Raw genomic sequence first — 16,533 nt, 5'->3', positions numbered from 1 at the left:
TAGACAAAGCTTGCACTGTTCAGCCCATTTTCTACATAGTGCGTCATCCTTGCTAAATGCATAGTTTCCCAATTACTGACACATAATGCAACTCTTGATGTAATTTATGAAAGCAACTAAGCATTTCTGTTTTCATATTACTATGGACAATAATCTTACTCTCAGCCATCACTAGAAACCTTATACAGAAATTAAATCTTTGATAGACCAATGTAATTGTTGCAAAACAGATTCTCTAAGCCATTTTGATGGTATTACCCAAGTAAAAGCCTGTAATTCCAAACATTGATTTGGGTAATGAAATCAACTAATCTACCCTTACATTTGATGGAGAACTGAAAGACTAAATAAATTTCTCAAAAGACTGAATACAAAGTGAAGTTCATGTTTTGTTTTGAACGTGGAACAAGCTACCACCTTCCCAAGGGTCTACATTTTAGGTAGCCATGGCTTGGCAAAATACAAATCAAGAACATTGATGATATATCTTAGATCCAATGGCAATTTTTTTTAAACCTAGGCATACTTTATTCTGCTTCAGTCAAAGTTCATGATGGTGTTTTTTTTTTTAAGAAAGCAAACATCTAAACATTCTTAGATGTGGCTGACTGAATAACTGATTTTCTAGGATCATAAAACTTTTCTATATACAATATTGTTTTTACATCTTGCAATGCCCTACACCTTAATCTACAAATCATTGCCATATGGTATTATTACATAACAGTTATCTCAATATTTCTGCTTCATTGGGAATATACTGTGCAAGAAATCTAAGCATCCCAACTAATGGCATATTAGTTCAACCTTAAGTTTTTAATTGCTTCTGATGAAATGTTCATGTGTCTCATTCACCTGAGACTGGACATTATTTAAGTTAAATTTATCACACTCCTATTGGGTTCTTTCCATCACTACCTTCAATATGTCATGATCTCACATGGAGAAAGCTATAATCATATCTAACATAAAATGAGCATCAGCTATATCATCAAACATTTCATTATTCAGTGATACACTAAAAGAAAGACTAAAATATTTACCTTATTACTTTAGTGAAATGTTATCTATTTACTTATTGTGCTTACAGTGCTACAACTGATTCCACATAGAATTTCTGAAGGCATAACATTCATCCCCTAAAACAAACAAAAAATTCAACATACCCTAATACTCAATAGTTTAATGATATCTAAACGCTCAATAAAATTCACAGCATTACCCCTTAAATGCTCTACAGAAAAGTCTATTTTGATTGTCTTCCTCAATACATAGAGACAGTTCACATACTGAGAAAAAAGTGCTTTTACTACTGCTCACCTAATCACTATTATTGTCATGCAAGAGGTGGCTCTGTCAACATTACTTTGAAATAAATGGCCTGGATAGACCAGTTCTACCTGAATCTGGTAGCCCAAGAAGTACCTTTCAAGTATAAATGAACATGATGCAGATGATTAATCTAAATTAATGTGCCAGTCCTTATCCTTTTTAATCTAGAATAATCACTATACTTTTGACTTTGAACCTCCAACAATGCAGGAACTGAAAAAAAATATTACCCTGCTATACCTTCCATAAGGTACCATGTTTCCCCCAAAATAAAGACATCCCCTGAAAATAAGCCCAATCGGGCTTTTGAGCACATGGCAATAAGGTCAAGCGCTTATTTCAGGGTTCAAAAAAATATAAGACTGGGTCTTATTTTCGGGGAAACATGGTATCTCAGAACAAACTCTGAGTGATGACTTTTCTTCAGCGATAACAATTAACCCAACAGATAGGTCTATTTACTTTAACCACAACACTATTTTTTTCTAACTGCTGTATCTTTCAATTTCTCTGCACAATAAAAGGTGTGCTTTAGGGTACCGTTTAGTCAACAATGTTTTAATTTCCATCATTCAAATTCTACATCCTAACTGAAAATCATGTTTCCTTCTCAGCAATGGACTAGCAGATAATCAGGTAACACAAAAATGAAAAAAGGTCTTCTGTTTGGTTGCATTCACTCTTAAAACAAGCTCCCTCACATAGTCAAACCATGAACCATCACATGGAACCAGAAAAATGTCAGAACAAGATAATATCACATCTCTAACATCACAGGTCATTGCTTCCTTAAACCCAAAAGTGCTTTTGCAAAAGGCAACTGGACTTTCTTTGTTTTTCCTTTCTTTCTTTCACTTCTCATGCAAGAAGCTTCTTCAGTTCTTTCTTGAAGAAAAAGGTAATATATGAGTTCATCTGTTCATTATCTACTACGATTGAGGCCAACATTTTAATTATTCAAGCACATCATTTTTTGTTAGGATTATAATGAGATTTAAATAAAGCTAGGATCCTTTTTAAAAATAACAGTCTGTAATTTCAGTTTATAATTTTCTGCAAGATTTCTTGAGAGAAATAAAGAAAGTATCCATTTACAAATAAGCTACATACTTCTTTTGTTCCGCTAGCCTAAATACTTTCATTTTCGCAGTGCCAAACATTTTTTAAAATTTTTCTGAATTTAGGAATCTGCAGCCACTTCTGATAATATATAACATTTTTTCTTATACCAAGGAGATACTGACTAACCATGCTTCAGAAACTTTTCATTATTCTTGGCAGGACATCCCTCAAAGTGAAATAACATAGCATACTTAAGACAAGTTACACATATAATGTTCCGCTCCATATGAACTATTTATTCCAAGAGCATTTTTATGTTAGCAAACTAAGTACAAATCTTATCATACACACAAATTTATTAACTCATTGTTTTCTATTCTTCAAGCATCTTCCTCCAACCTGATGCCTTCAAATATGTTGTGTTTCTTCCCACAGTTTCCAACCAATAGCCATACTAGAGGGGAATTAGGGGATCTGAGTTCTAATGATGATGAAAAATAGCTGGCTAGGCAAAGCTGCTACAGAGAATGACCTTACTCTGGATGTTGTTGTTCATTGTTGGCAAAGAGTGCAACATTTCACTTCTCAACTTGGGTGGCAAAATCTCCTCCTCATCTCCAACCTGTAGAATTATTAAAGAGGGAAGTTACATCAATAGCCAACTGTTGCAAATTAGCACTTGTAGTATAGTGAAAGATCCACAGTTCCTCACAACACTTGGAGGCCTATTCAAGAAGAAACTGGTCTTACTGTTAACTCATTAAAGCAGGGGTATCAAATTGGCGGCCCATGGCCAGATGCAACACACACAGCCACGCCTACCCCAGCTTTGTGAAGGGAACATTGTGATATGTCACATGATGGCAATGTGATGTGGCGCGTTTGATACCCGTGCACTAAAGCTACTTTTAGCCTGAGTTACAGATAGGCAGCCATCTGGACGGTTATCCCTTGACCCTGATACAGCATCAAGAAGAATTCAGGCAAGGTGGAATTTAGATAATGAAGATGAAGAGCTTTCTGATGTGTCACACGAAACATCAGCAAACAGTGATAGATCAATGATACTGTAAGTAAAGGGAGGATAGCTAATTGAAATATTAATAGCCCATTTTTCAAGGCAACCCAAGTCAAGAATAGGAGACAACCATAACCTGAAATTGGGAAAGAACCGGAGCAAAGTAAAGTCAGCAGAATTAAGCAAGAAATATTGAAGAGAGGGAGAGATGAAACGGATTAAGAAAGAAGAAAATAGGTCATAAGGAAAAGATATCAAGAGGGTACAAATCAGGACTAGACCACATTTATTTTGTGGAGGCTTGGTGCTCTCTGAGCTTGATTATCTGCTAGAAGATGATACATTACCTAACATCTTCAAGCACTGATGATAGTACCTATTTGGATAATGAAATCTCTGCCAACAAACAACCAAGTTATTGAATATGCTTCTGGCTTCATTTTAATTACCATAGGCCCTAGGGTGCTCCAAAATAATGGTGCCCAAATGTAGTACCAAAATTAATCTGCCCATTTTGTATTTTTAAACGAACTAGCCCCTAAAAAGGGGACAAAATTTTATCTCGATCAGTTCTAGTAACATCGCTGCATTTTTGCTAACCTTGCCTTGTAGCTTTCAGTGACTATTTTAAATAGGCAGGCGTGTATATGTGTGTGTGTAAGGGTAGGGAGGGAGGGAGGGGGAGAGAGAAAGGGAGGGAGGGAGAAAGAGAGAGAGATCTCACCCTGGTCACCACTTCTTTACCCTCCTACTATCGGGAAGGAGATATAGAAGCATAGCCAACCGCACAAACAGGCTGAAGAATAGTTTTTATCTGTGGGTTGTCAGACTCTTGAATGCGAAATAACATCATAACTATGTAGTATGATGGACTTGCGGGGCCGGCGCAACGTGAAACATGGTGCAATAGGACTGGGTGCTTTGTTAACATGATTTATTGGGTTAGGGATTTTCTGTCTTCAATGTGAGTTGCATTGTGCTGGGGCGGGTGCACTGAGGGAGCTCAACTAATCTCATTGTAAATATGTTGTGCACTGATAATAAAGATTTGAATTGAATTGAATTGAATTGAGAGAGAGAGAGAGAGAGAGAGAGAGAGAGAGAGAGAGAGAGAGAGAGAAGCTGTCAGAAAAAAAATGTTGCAAGCCATTGCTGTGTAAAGTGAGTGGCAACCAAGCAATTGAAGCAGAGCTAAAATTCTGAGAAGAAACTGAACAGGATGGATTTTACATCATTGCCTAGAAGTGCAGATCTAAGTTCCACAAGTGGTTACAATATAGGACTTGGATGAAACTTACCATTTTTAAGAAATCTCCTTGGGACAGATCTACAAGCAACACCTAAAAAGGAAGCAGTACTTAGATTTATGTATTTAAACAATTTGTAGGGCCACCCATGTTTAAACTGTGTGGCCCACAACAGTAAATCACAAAAACCATTTGACAAAAACTAAAAGCCCAGTGTGTTAATCATCCTCCCAGAGTGCCCTAACACAGGGATTCCCAACCCCTGGGCTGTGACCCATTAGGACGCCATGGACAGTTCACACAAGCGGTGGGCCAGGACACGCATGCACAGCTCAATTTGCACAAGCGGCAGGCTTTTCACACTAGCCCGCTGCTCGTGAGTCAAGCTGCTTGTGTGGCAGGCCAGCGACTTACTCAAGTGAAAGGCCGGTGCACACACATGCACCGGCCCACCTGTTGCATGGGTAAGTTTCCCTCTCCTCACCAACCCCACTGCCCGCCAAGCCATAAAGGTTGGGGACTGCTGCCCTAACAACAACCAACCACAGGCTCCCACCACACTACTCCAGTGCCTGGGTAAACAGCAGGTTTCAATGGGGCCTAAGGCTAAAACAAATGTAGTTGACTAAGTAATTGATAGGGATGATTAGGAACATTAAGAACATACAGAAATATCACCATAGCCAATCTTTGTGCTGGTGTTTGTCCCAGAGATATAGCAAATGTTTGGTCCATTCAACTATCTTTGGAAGCATGCAAGACTGTACCTCTTCCATAGGCTGATCCAGAACTTCTTCCAGATAGCGCTTTTGGATCCCAACCATAAATGGTGTAGGACAGCAGACTGTACTGAGAAGTTTCTCTGGAACCACTGGGATGTATGTATGGGCCCAAGTAAATGGGTAAAGAAGAGCAGCAGCCGAGTGAATGCACTTGGAGAGGGAGCTGAAAGGAAGCCAATATAATATTAAATAATATTTTAAAGCTAAGGAGTGTATCTGTATGGTTCATAAATACCCTTGGCATGTTTATTATTTCATTGTTTAAATACATTGCCACTACTGTCTTAAAGAATTGATTACAATACTGTATTACTGATTTTAAAAATATACAAATGTAATTATGCTTCTAACAGTGAAATATATTTCTGCCTCATTCTGCAATTATTCTTAGCAGGGACCAGGGAAACTTGCTATCTCCAATAGCTGCAGAACTGTAAATAAGATGCATTCCATCATCTGTCTCTCACCCACTCCCTCCCGACCTTTTGCTGCCCTTTGGACAGAGCAAGAACAAAGATATAGCCAGCTCCTGAATCAATGGGACCCTTCTTTGTCACTGTCCTGTTGTTTCATAGATGGGGAACTCTCTTGATGGAAATCCCAAAATGGCAAAGGTATGGTTTTATAAATGTAACACAGTTATTGTGAAAACCTTTAAGAAAACCTTCCAATCTAAAGTTTTATTAAAAACTTTAAAGGACAGGTACAGATCTCAATGGGTAGTTAGGACTACAGAAAAAACAATTGCAACCAGCCTGCCTTCCATTGAGGACCTGTATACTGCATGAGCCAGAAAGAGGGCTCAGAAAATATCTACAGAGCCCTCACATCCTGAACACAAACTATTTCAACTCCTCCCCTCACAATACCGCTATAGGGCATTGCATAACAAAATAACTAGATGCAAAGACAGGTTTTCCCCATGCCATTCCTCTGCTAAACACCTAATTCCCACAGCACTGTCTTAAGGATATTTACTCATATAATAGGACTGTATTGCTATTATCATTCTCATCTTTCCTATATCTTCTCCTATTGGTATCTTACAATTTATTACTTTGTTGTTTGCATCGTATGATTTATGATTGTATCTTATGATTTATCACTTTGTTGTTTGTATGTATATTGAGAGCTTATGCACCGGAGACAAATTCCTTGTATGCCCAATCACACTTGGCCAATAAAGAATATGTCAATAAAGAATATTCTGTCTAACCTAACCTTCTAACCTTAAAATGTCCCAACCACCAGGTCATATCAAAATATTTTTGTTATACATATAAAAAGGAAACCTGTATGTATTTGTCCATCTGCCATATGGACATTTCACAAATGAAAAAACCAAAATAATAGCATGTTATAAAATGGAAATCTAATCCAGAGTAAATGCTATGCTCCGGTTCTACTGTCTGGTGAAGCACAACTGACTTCTTGATTTCAATGGGACAAACACAAAATTGCTTCCTTAGGCTTACCTAAGCTCATCAGCCAAGAAGACTATCCGTCTCTCCAGAACTACAGAGGCAAATATCAGAAGTATCTTCTCAGGACTGAGGCACTTTAAAAGGGCCTGAAATTCCACATGCTCCAGGTGAGAATCCAATGGCCGGGTCAGCTCAATTTGCTAAAAACATGACAACAGGATAAAGTTAGCATAGTAATCATGGTTGAATACAGTTTTCTAAAAAATAATAATTTTCACTGGGATTAAGATTCATCTTTTTTCCAGTTCTGAATAAATGGTTATGACAGCTGTAATTACACCCTTAGTACCTAAAATAGGAGGCAATACTAAAATATGGCTTAGCACAATGAGGTAACTGTAACAAGCTGCAGGCTCTCATATTTGCCTGTGGTATGCCTGAGTTCTACATTATGTATAAATATGGGGGAACTCTGGTAAGTCTAAAATATTTTTTCATCTAAATCCGTTATCAAATTAAAATGTGTCTATTCTGCTTGGCTCAAATAAGCCACTGTTTAAATTAACTAGTGTTTTTCTAATTGTGACAAAAATCTGGAGGCACCTGATAGCACCTTTTCAGATTAATATTTTACTAAAAAGCGTATATTTTCATAAAATATCAAGAGTTACATCTCATTTCATCAGGTGCCTCAGTGAGTTGATGAAGAGAATTGTAGCTAACGTTATGCAATTTAACACAATTTTGAGTTGGAAAAGATACTACTAACTAGACAGAGGTCTTCAAACTTGGCAGCTTTAAAACTTATGGACATCAACTCCCAGAATTGTCCAGCCAGCATAGCTCTGGCTATTCTCCAGCCAGCATAGCTCTGGCTATTCTGCGAGTTGAAGTCCACAAGACTTAAAGCTTCCAAGTTTGAAGACCTCTGAACTAGACCCGTCTCATTTTTGACTACCATAAACAAACACAACTCTCCTTCTCAATATCTGTCAGGCTATCCTGACATGCTCTGCAATAAATCATGGATCTCCTGACATTTTGTGACTTAGTTCAACTCTTCAGCCAAGCGTGGCAGAAATTCAAAGGCAGCTCCACTAGACTGGAATGTTTATTGAGGGTAAGAATGAATTTATTTTATTTTTATTTTATTTTATTAAATTTCTATACCGCCCTTCTCCCGAAGGACTCAGGGCGGTGAACAGCCAGAAGATAAAACACAGGAAATACAAAATCTAAAATAAATTAAAACAAATTAAATAATTTAGGCTGAATTTTAAAATACCCCCATAATTAAACAGATTAAAAATTTATGTTTAAAATTTAAATTTAAAAGAGGAGATGATTTAGGCCAGCCCAGCTTGATGAAATAAAAACGTTTTAAGCGCGCGACGGAAGGTGCGAAGATCCGGGACCCTCCGTATCTCCGGGGGGAGCTCGTTCCAGATCGTTGGTGCCCCCACAGAGAAGGCTCTCCCCCTGGGGGCCGCCAGCCGACATTGTTTGGCCGACGGCACCCGGAGGAGCCCCTCTCTATGGGAGCGTACGGGCCGTACTGAAGCTATGCTCATGAGTTGAGACCATTGCCAGTGAGAAGATATAAATGACTTTTATTGCTTTTGGATTTAAACTTGTGTCTTCTTCTTGCCTTTATGAATAAATATGTATTTAGAACAGGCCTTAGTACTAATACTGAGTAATTATTACATACTTATATAATGGTCATTTCCAGCTTGGCAATTAATGATTCTAGCCTCGGCCCTCACAAATTCAGTTGTAATCCAGATCAGTTAAGAAATAAGTATTGATCACCTCCTTGTAGCTATGCAAGGGAAGATGGGAGTGCAGATGCACACATGGAGGAGAAACATCATTATATTCACACACTATAGCACAGGGGTGTCAAACTCAATTTCATTGAGGGTCACATCAGGGTTGTGTTTGACCTCGGGTGGCCGGTGTGGGTGTGGCCAGGGAGGATGTGGCCAGCTCAACGTCACTCGTGTCGGGGGCACCTGTGGTGGCCCAAGCACTCTACCAGTAAAAACAGGCTCCCAAGTTCTGTTTTCACCTGCAATGACCACCTGCAACCCTCTGCCAGTGAAAACAAAGCTCAGGAGGGGCAACCGTGGCCCTTGCGAGCTCCGTTTTCACTGGCAGAGGCACCGCAATCCAGTACTTCTCTGTTTCCAGGGTGACCCCACGGGCCAGATCTAAACACTCCGTGGGACAGATCTTGCCCCTGGACCTTGAGTTTGACAGCCCTCCTATAGCACAACATAACAGAATAACAGGGTCGGAAGGGACCTTGGAGATCTTCTAGTCCAACCTTGTGCACAAGCAGGAGACTCTATACTATATTACTATTCTAGACAACTGGCTGTCCAGTCTCTTTTTAAAAGCCTTCGGTGATGGAACACCCACAACTTCTGAAGGCAAGCCATTCCATTGGTTGATTTTCTCACAGTTAGGAAATTTCTCCTTAGTTCTAGATTGCTTCTCTCCTTGATTAGTTTACATCCATTGTTTTTTATCTAGCCTTCTGGTCCTTTGGAAAATAAGCTGACCACCACCACCACTCCACACACACACACACCTCTTTGTGACAGCCCCTAAAGTATTGGAACACTACTATCATGTCACCTCAGTCCTTCTTTTCACTAGACTAAACACACCCAATGTTTGATTTGATTTAGCAATCCATAACACTAAATTATGGACTACAGTTTGCAAAAACATAGTGACTAGGTTCATACTACTGAAACAAATCACACTGGTGTAGAGTCATGACTTATATTTCTTTTGGCTTACGAAATAGCCGTGCATTTACAAAATTAGTCATTCTATCAACTTTTTGATATTAATAGAGAGATGCATATGTGTAATTTGAAAAAAAATTGGAAGAGGAGTTTTGCGCTTCTTCTTGAGTATGCCATCTCCCCCCTCCACTATTCATTAAGGCTTGGCCAAATTTTCAGGCTTTTGCTATTGCATTGGTGCAGTACAATGGTTAAAATAATCTGTTTTCCCAGAAAGTCAGTTCAACATGAGGCTGGTACAAAGACGTTTTCTATGCCCATATAAGGCTAATAGAAAGATACAGATGCTTTTGAAGAATATGTTCTGCACACCCCATCAAACTCCGCCAGTTGCATGAAGCACTGAGCAAGCCAGGAAACCAAATACCAAAATGTCACTGTCTGATAGTTGACAGAGAGAAAACTCTAATACCAAAACAGGAAGTCAGTATAGCAAATCACACAGAAGACAATGCAGCAGGGTTAGGAAAGTCTGTGTTTTGTGGTGGATTCTTATGCTGTTGTGGCAAAGAGGACAAAAACTGAATCTCTCCCTAAACAACTATTAATTACACAGGAACCTCACTTATGTCTGGAAATCATACTTGATAGTAAAACACATTCCAATTTTTTTTAAAGATTTGTTTGCCTCAGTCACCAATCACCAATTACCAAATGCATCGCTCAAAGATCTGGAGAATCAGGACAAACATAGACCATGGTATTTCTTAAACAAAGATCCTTAACATACAATTGCAAACTGAATCTGGCAAAATACCATCCAGATACAATCAGGACATAAGATCGGTTTCCTATGATTGCATTCTGATATTTTGTCATCAGCTGTGGATTCTAGAAAAACTTTTATGTGAAAAGGGCTTCTATCTGTCTGGGAATACTGAATCACTGACTCACATTTTATTCTACTGTTCTCTTATTAACTACTAATAACCCTCATTCCTTAGATGATTGAATGAGCTTTACATGAAGTTCCTCTTGGTTAACAAAAAACACAAAACAATACGACCGTCACTAAGTTAGCGGTTGCATTCATGCATTGCTAATATGGAGGTGATTATAGGTTATATCAAGTTTCACATTGTTCTTTTGCTGTGTTTTATTCTGTTGGGTGTAATAAAGAATACGTTTTAAAGTAGCCACCAAATTAATACGACAGAAAATTATTAAATACTAATTAAATTTAATTAATTAAATTAAATATATTAATTTAATTAATTATTAAATTCCATCAAATGCTATTTTATTTACATTTAAATTAAACAAAATAAAATTTAGCTTGTATTCTGGCTTTCCATACAGCCAATGAACACAGCCACTGAAAAAGCAAGGATAGCCCTTGGCCCAGAATGTGCATTGCTAAACCACACTGTGGTCCAACTTATTAGGTTATTACTTTTATATCTTGTGTTTTCCTTAGGAACGCAAGGTAGCCTACATAGGAGCTTCCTGTTAGCTCTTGTGAGGGTGGAAAGTCCACAGCCACCCAGTGAATTCTGTGATCAAGTGGAGATTTGAACCTGAATCTCCTGATTCAAGTCCAGCAATGTAATCACAATACTGCATGGCTTCTCCAAGCCAATGCACGTAGAGCTCCAGGTGTACAGGAAGCAAACCATAAAATGGAGCTTCTCATCTGCTCAATCCTCAACTAATTAAATATTTTCATATTTAGTTTTAAATCTTTCATGCTGCAGCAGTTTCTTGACTCTCTGTTTCATTGAAACCAGTTTCAAAACATCAGTGATCATTTCCTAATTTTTCAACCTCATTGAGGTTAAGCAGTGCCACTAGGGCAACTCCATCCTGTCTGAGATAGTGAAGGGAAATGTCAAGTGAAGGAGAAACTAATGAAATAGTTTGACCTAATAAAATGACTAAAGATGATGCTGTGCTTTGCCGATAATGCTTGAAAATATAAAATGCAAATAACTTACAAAGGGGTTAGAGCTGCAAATTCAAGGCCTATGTACTGAAGAGGAAGTCAATGCGCTGCTGATCCTGTGTTTGATCCTCAAGGTTTGTTAACTAAACAAGTCAAGGTTTAAAATAACCTACTAGGCCCGTGATGGCGAACCTATGGCACGTGTGCCACAGGTGGCACGTGGAGCCATATCTGTGAGCACGTGAGCATTGCCCTAGCTCAACTCCAGCATGCCTGAATGCGCCGGCTAGCTGATTTTCAGGCCTTCTGGGCCCACAGGAAGTCAGGAAATGGGCTGTTTCTGGCTTCCGGAGGGTCTCCAGGGAACTCCCCAGGCTCCAAGAAAGCCTCTGGAGCCTGGGGAGAGTGAAAAACCTACCGGGCCCTGGTTACTTTTTTGTCGTTGAGTGCCAAAAGGGGGGGGAGCACAGGGGTATCGCGCACGCATGCGCAGGGGCGGGGAGGCATTAAATTATGGGTGCAGGCACACGAGTGTGCGACCGCCTCCGCTCCCCCCACTTTTGGCACATGATGGCAAAAAGGTTAGCCATCACTGTACTAGACAAACCAAACCAGATTAATCTAGTAGTTAAGGCACCAAGCCAGGAGACTATGAGTTCTAGTCTTGTCTTAGGCATTGAAAGCCGGGTGAATGACTTTGGACCGGTCACTCTCTATCACCCCAACTCAACTCACAGGGTGCTTGTGGGGAAAATAGGAGAGAAAGGAGTATATGTTGCCTTGGATTATTTATAAAAATAATAAATGTGGGATAGGGTAGGATCTGCCACTAAGAAATCATAGCATCCTTTTTTCCTTCAAACAAGACCATTATATAAGCTTTGTCCCTTTTCTCTCTCAGTGGGCATAATTTTGTAGTCTATCTCTTGCACACCTGGCTCAAGATGACTGTATGGAACCAAATCAACAATTGGGGTGGGGTGGGGGTTTCCCCGGTAATAGGTATCCAATTGGCACCCCTTTTTTCCCCCTATATCAATTATACAGGTCATATTCGGCAGGACTGAGGCAGTGCCTTAAAATGTGGGATGGGGCGGAGCAAGGGAATCCAGCTAATTATCACTCTATATATTTGCTTATTATGATTAGTAAACATTATGCCTTCCATCTGAATAATAAATTACAAGTCTCATAGAGAAAGAATCAACTCTGGGCAAAGAACAAGCCAGTTTCCACCCCAGCTGTTCTATATTAGGTCCTATGGCAGCTAATTGAAAAAATATAACTGCAAGAGCAGGCCTACAATTTATATAGCCTATATAGATTTAAAATCACTTTTTGATTCAAAATCACTTCAAAAATATTTGGTTTTTGGAGTGTTTTGGAGAAGTTAAAATAATACAATCATAGATAGGCATCTCCTGTTTTTAATTCAAACACTTTACAAAAATGCCATTTTTCATGTTTTTGTAAAGAATTAGGAGAAATGCTTTAAGTATTTTGACTAATCCAATCTCTATTTGAAAGGGAATTAGATAAAAAAATTTTAGCCCCACCCTATTTAATCTCTATTTAAACTTCTTAGCAAGTAGATTGTCGAATTCAGGTTTCCACTCCCAAGTTTACAGAAATGGATATTCTGTTCTTCTGTATGCTAATAGTGTAGCTCTGCATTCAGATCTTTTACCCATTACTGTAAAAGCAGTAATGCTGGTAATTAATGACCAGAAAACCAAGTGGTTGTTCTTGCCAGGAAACCTAAAATATTTAAATGATTTATCAAGGGGATGAATTAAATAGAATGAAATGTTTTGAATATTCAGGGGTAGTGCTCCAGGCCACAATTGCTTCAAAGATGCATATGCTGTTTTACAAGCACAAAAGAATGCAAGAGCCATAATGAAATTCTACATAGCAAAACCTATGACCCAAATACTTTCTGGTATTGACCCGGATTGTGTTTCATTATTCATTATAAATCACTTTGAGCCACACAAAGTTTTTGCAAAAACTCTTCTAGGTGCCCTGATGCATACTTAATGTGCCTCTTAAAATAGAAGCAGGACAACCAAAAATGGAGCTGAGGACAATGTTGTTAATACTCCCTTACTGGCTTGAATGCCACTTTTTCCTGATTCCAATAGTCCTGGGAGACCAATTTTAATCCTTGGAACAACCGGCAATTTAGGTGACAATGAGCACAATTGCTCCTTTTGGAATACATTCAGGCAAAAAGAATAATGAGAGAAATGGCCCTAGATATTTGTAAACAATTCATTATGGATTGGACATGGGCAAACATATGGAAGATATGATATTACTGATAGACACTCTCTCATATAGAGGTCAGTCCTCTCAACTCAGACTTTTTACAGATTATTCCTTGCAAATCTTATTAATTCTATGGATGTTCTATTGCTTTTCTTAAACCCTATTGGGAGGTACTGATTTATACATTTGCTTAACATGATGACTTTGATTATAACATTTAATTACAGGTCATGTTACAATCAGCCAAAGGTATTTCAAGTAGGCACACACCTCTGTCCCGGATTCAGGGATGAAGCTTTTAATGGTAACAGTTCTTCCTGGTGCTGGGAAGGAAGATTCACGTAGGCCCTGCATAAAGGGGTAGACGACTGCTGCTGAGATCTGCCGCCTCTTCTCTACTTCATCTAAAATCTATAAAAAGGAAAAAGATACCCATCATTTTGCAGCTTCCCAACTCGGCTCTTGATAGTGGCTTTCCTCCTCCTGAAATTATTCAAAGCCAACAGAGTCTTAAACAAAGTAATGATGTGTGATAAACAAGTCCTGATACCATCTCCTCCTGAATCATGTGTCTCCTTCAAACACATTTCATCCTCAGAACCAAAGTGTAAGAACCGAAGGTCAAGAAATAGTAACGGTGATAGATAATGGTTAAGCCAAACTTGAAGAACTTACATGGATCCAGTCATTTTCATTCTCCTTTCACAAGAGGAAACTAATTGAGAAGGTATATTAATTTAGTTATATCTGGTCTTAAAAACTATGACTGAAGTGATATTTTAAATTTAGCTCAAAGCTTCTTGTATTATTCATTTGTACACCAAGTAATTCGAAATAGCTGAATTATCTGAACTGAGCTACTGTTTTCTGTATTCAAATTAAAATGCTATATTTTTCTTCATTCTAATAATGGTGAAAACCTTTCTAAATGAACAAAATATCTCTATGAGTAGTCCCAGTCAATTCCCAAATATCTGGGATGAGGGACCTGACTTTCTTTCCTTTTTTCTGTGTAAGATCGGAAGAAGAAAAATATAGAAAGCTAATCTTATGATGAAGCAAGATTAGGAACAGTAGAACATATATTTCTGCCTATGCTACCTAACAAAGAGTTTAATGTTTTTTGTATTTCGGGAAACAGACTATTTAGAAAACATACCTTTGAAAATAGTCCAAAGCAACCAATACAGCTTACAATGCAATAAACTTCAGGGAGACGAGCATCTCGTCCAGAAGGCTGAAAAGCAGTGTTACGTAGAAAAAAAGTCACCATTAAATTTCCTTTTTAAATTAAAATTAAATGTCACTATTAAAGTACACATCTATGTTATGGAAATATACAAAACTATTATAGCAGCAAATATGGCTGCTTAACTAAGTTCCCAACTTTTGATCTAGGGAACAATGGCATTCCAAAATAATGTTGATAGTTTCTGGTGCAAACCCATATGCATATGGTTAAAACTTGGGAAACCTGAGAAAATTTGGATCTTTAACTTCAAATCTTGGAATCTTTCAAGCAAATACATGGTAATGTTACCAGATTTTATATGACTTTGACTTTCTCATTCAAAAGCATTCCATTCCATTTTAGGATTCCATGGCTATCAAAAAGGGTCATTTGTGCTATGGAATCTGCAGGCATTGCCTTGCTGACCTCTAGAGGTTATAAGATGGTCTTCCAAAGCTTTTAAAGATGACTGAGAGGGTTGCATAATATAAAGTTTGAGAACTACTGGCATAAATCACAGGCAAGTTTAAACATCCGGAACTTATTTTCTTGATTTCGGAGTGGCCAAATAAATAAGCTAGTTTATAAAATGGCCTTTGTGGAATCAGGATTACATCTGTCCTTTACTACATGAGTCAGATTTTTGTAAACAAATATATCATTCAGTATGAAAAACAAATAAACCAATCAGATCAGCGCCATGGTTATTGGAGTGCTCTGACTCACTCCCTTTCTTAACATCTCATTAAATACAGAACATAAGAAAGAGACATTCCTGGATGATTTTCTTTTTCACAATCTTCCACAGAATGTGCAAATTGGATTTTAAAGCAGGAAGAAGCCTAATTTACCTACAATGAACAAAACAAAAAATGTTTTCTTTTTCACAAGCTCAACTAACTAGGGTTTCTTAACTAAATACAGCTCAGACCTGAACAACTTGAACTGTATAGCTCTGTGCAATCTGAAGATTTTACCTAGCCGGATAATGAAATACCTTCATGAAAAACAATACCTTCAAAGAGAACCAAAGACTCCACTCCACTGTGTATTTCTTCCAGGAAGAATTTTTATGACATAAAATTAGCCAAACAAAACTATCTGTTCCATCCTACTATTACTTTGGAAATATGATCATTTTGATATGAGATTTTTAAATAGAAAAAGCCAGATATATCTCACCCCAAAGAATCTAAACTGCAACGTAATATCATCTTATGAGGAAAGGGGTGTACTGCCTATTATTCTTCCCCTTTAAAGAAAACATTGAATTGGAAAAAATGACCAAAAAACACATAGATTTTAAACCAGAGATTTTTTTATTGGGGATTATACCTGAAATATATAATAAAGAACTGAGATATCTGATTGTGAATCTATTAACAGCGGCTAGGATTGTGTTTGCTAAAAATTGGAAAAATGAGAAAATACCAACGCAGGATGAAGTCATTAAGAAAATAATGGA

The 16,533-nt window shown here is 38.0% G+C and overlaps 1 protein-coding gene across 1 annotated transcript in view; it reads right to left on the bottom strand.

Moving 5' to 3' along the window:
• DENND2D (DENN domain containing 2D) overlaps window positions 1-16,533 on the bottom strand; it is a 42,528-nt gene that overhangs the window by 7,171 nt on the left and 18,824 nt on the right. The window contains exons 5-10 of the mRNA XM_034414175.3: window positions 14,997-15,074; window positions 14,108-14,248; window positions 6,917-7,065; window positions 5,427-5,604; window positions 4,711-4,752; window positions 2,932-3,016 (exon numbers count right to left, since the gene is read on the bottom strand). Of these exons, the coding sequence (XP_034270066.1) occupies window positions 2,932-3,016; window positions 4,711-4,752; window positions 5,427-5,604; window positions 6,917-7,065; window positions 14,108-14,248; window positions 14,997-15,074 (673 nt within the window). The remainder of the gene's footprint in view (window positions 1-2,931; window positions 3,017-4,710; window positions 4,753-5,426; window positions 5,605-6,916; window positions 7,066-14,107; window positions 14,249-14,996; window positions 15,075-16,533) is intronic.

Source organism: Pantherophis guttatus, chromosome 3 (genome assembly GCF_059756535.1).
Source record: "Pantherophis guttatus breed Tessera chromosome 3, ASM5975653v1, whole genome shotgun sequence".
Taxonomy (NCBI): Eukaryota; Metazoa; Chordata; class Lepidosauria; order Squamata; family Colubridae; genus Pantherophis; species Pantherophis guttatus.
The sequence above is the reverse complement of the archived record's forward strand: the minus strand, read 5'-3'. Positions and strand labels throughout refer to the sequence as shown.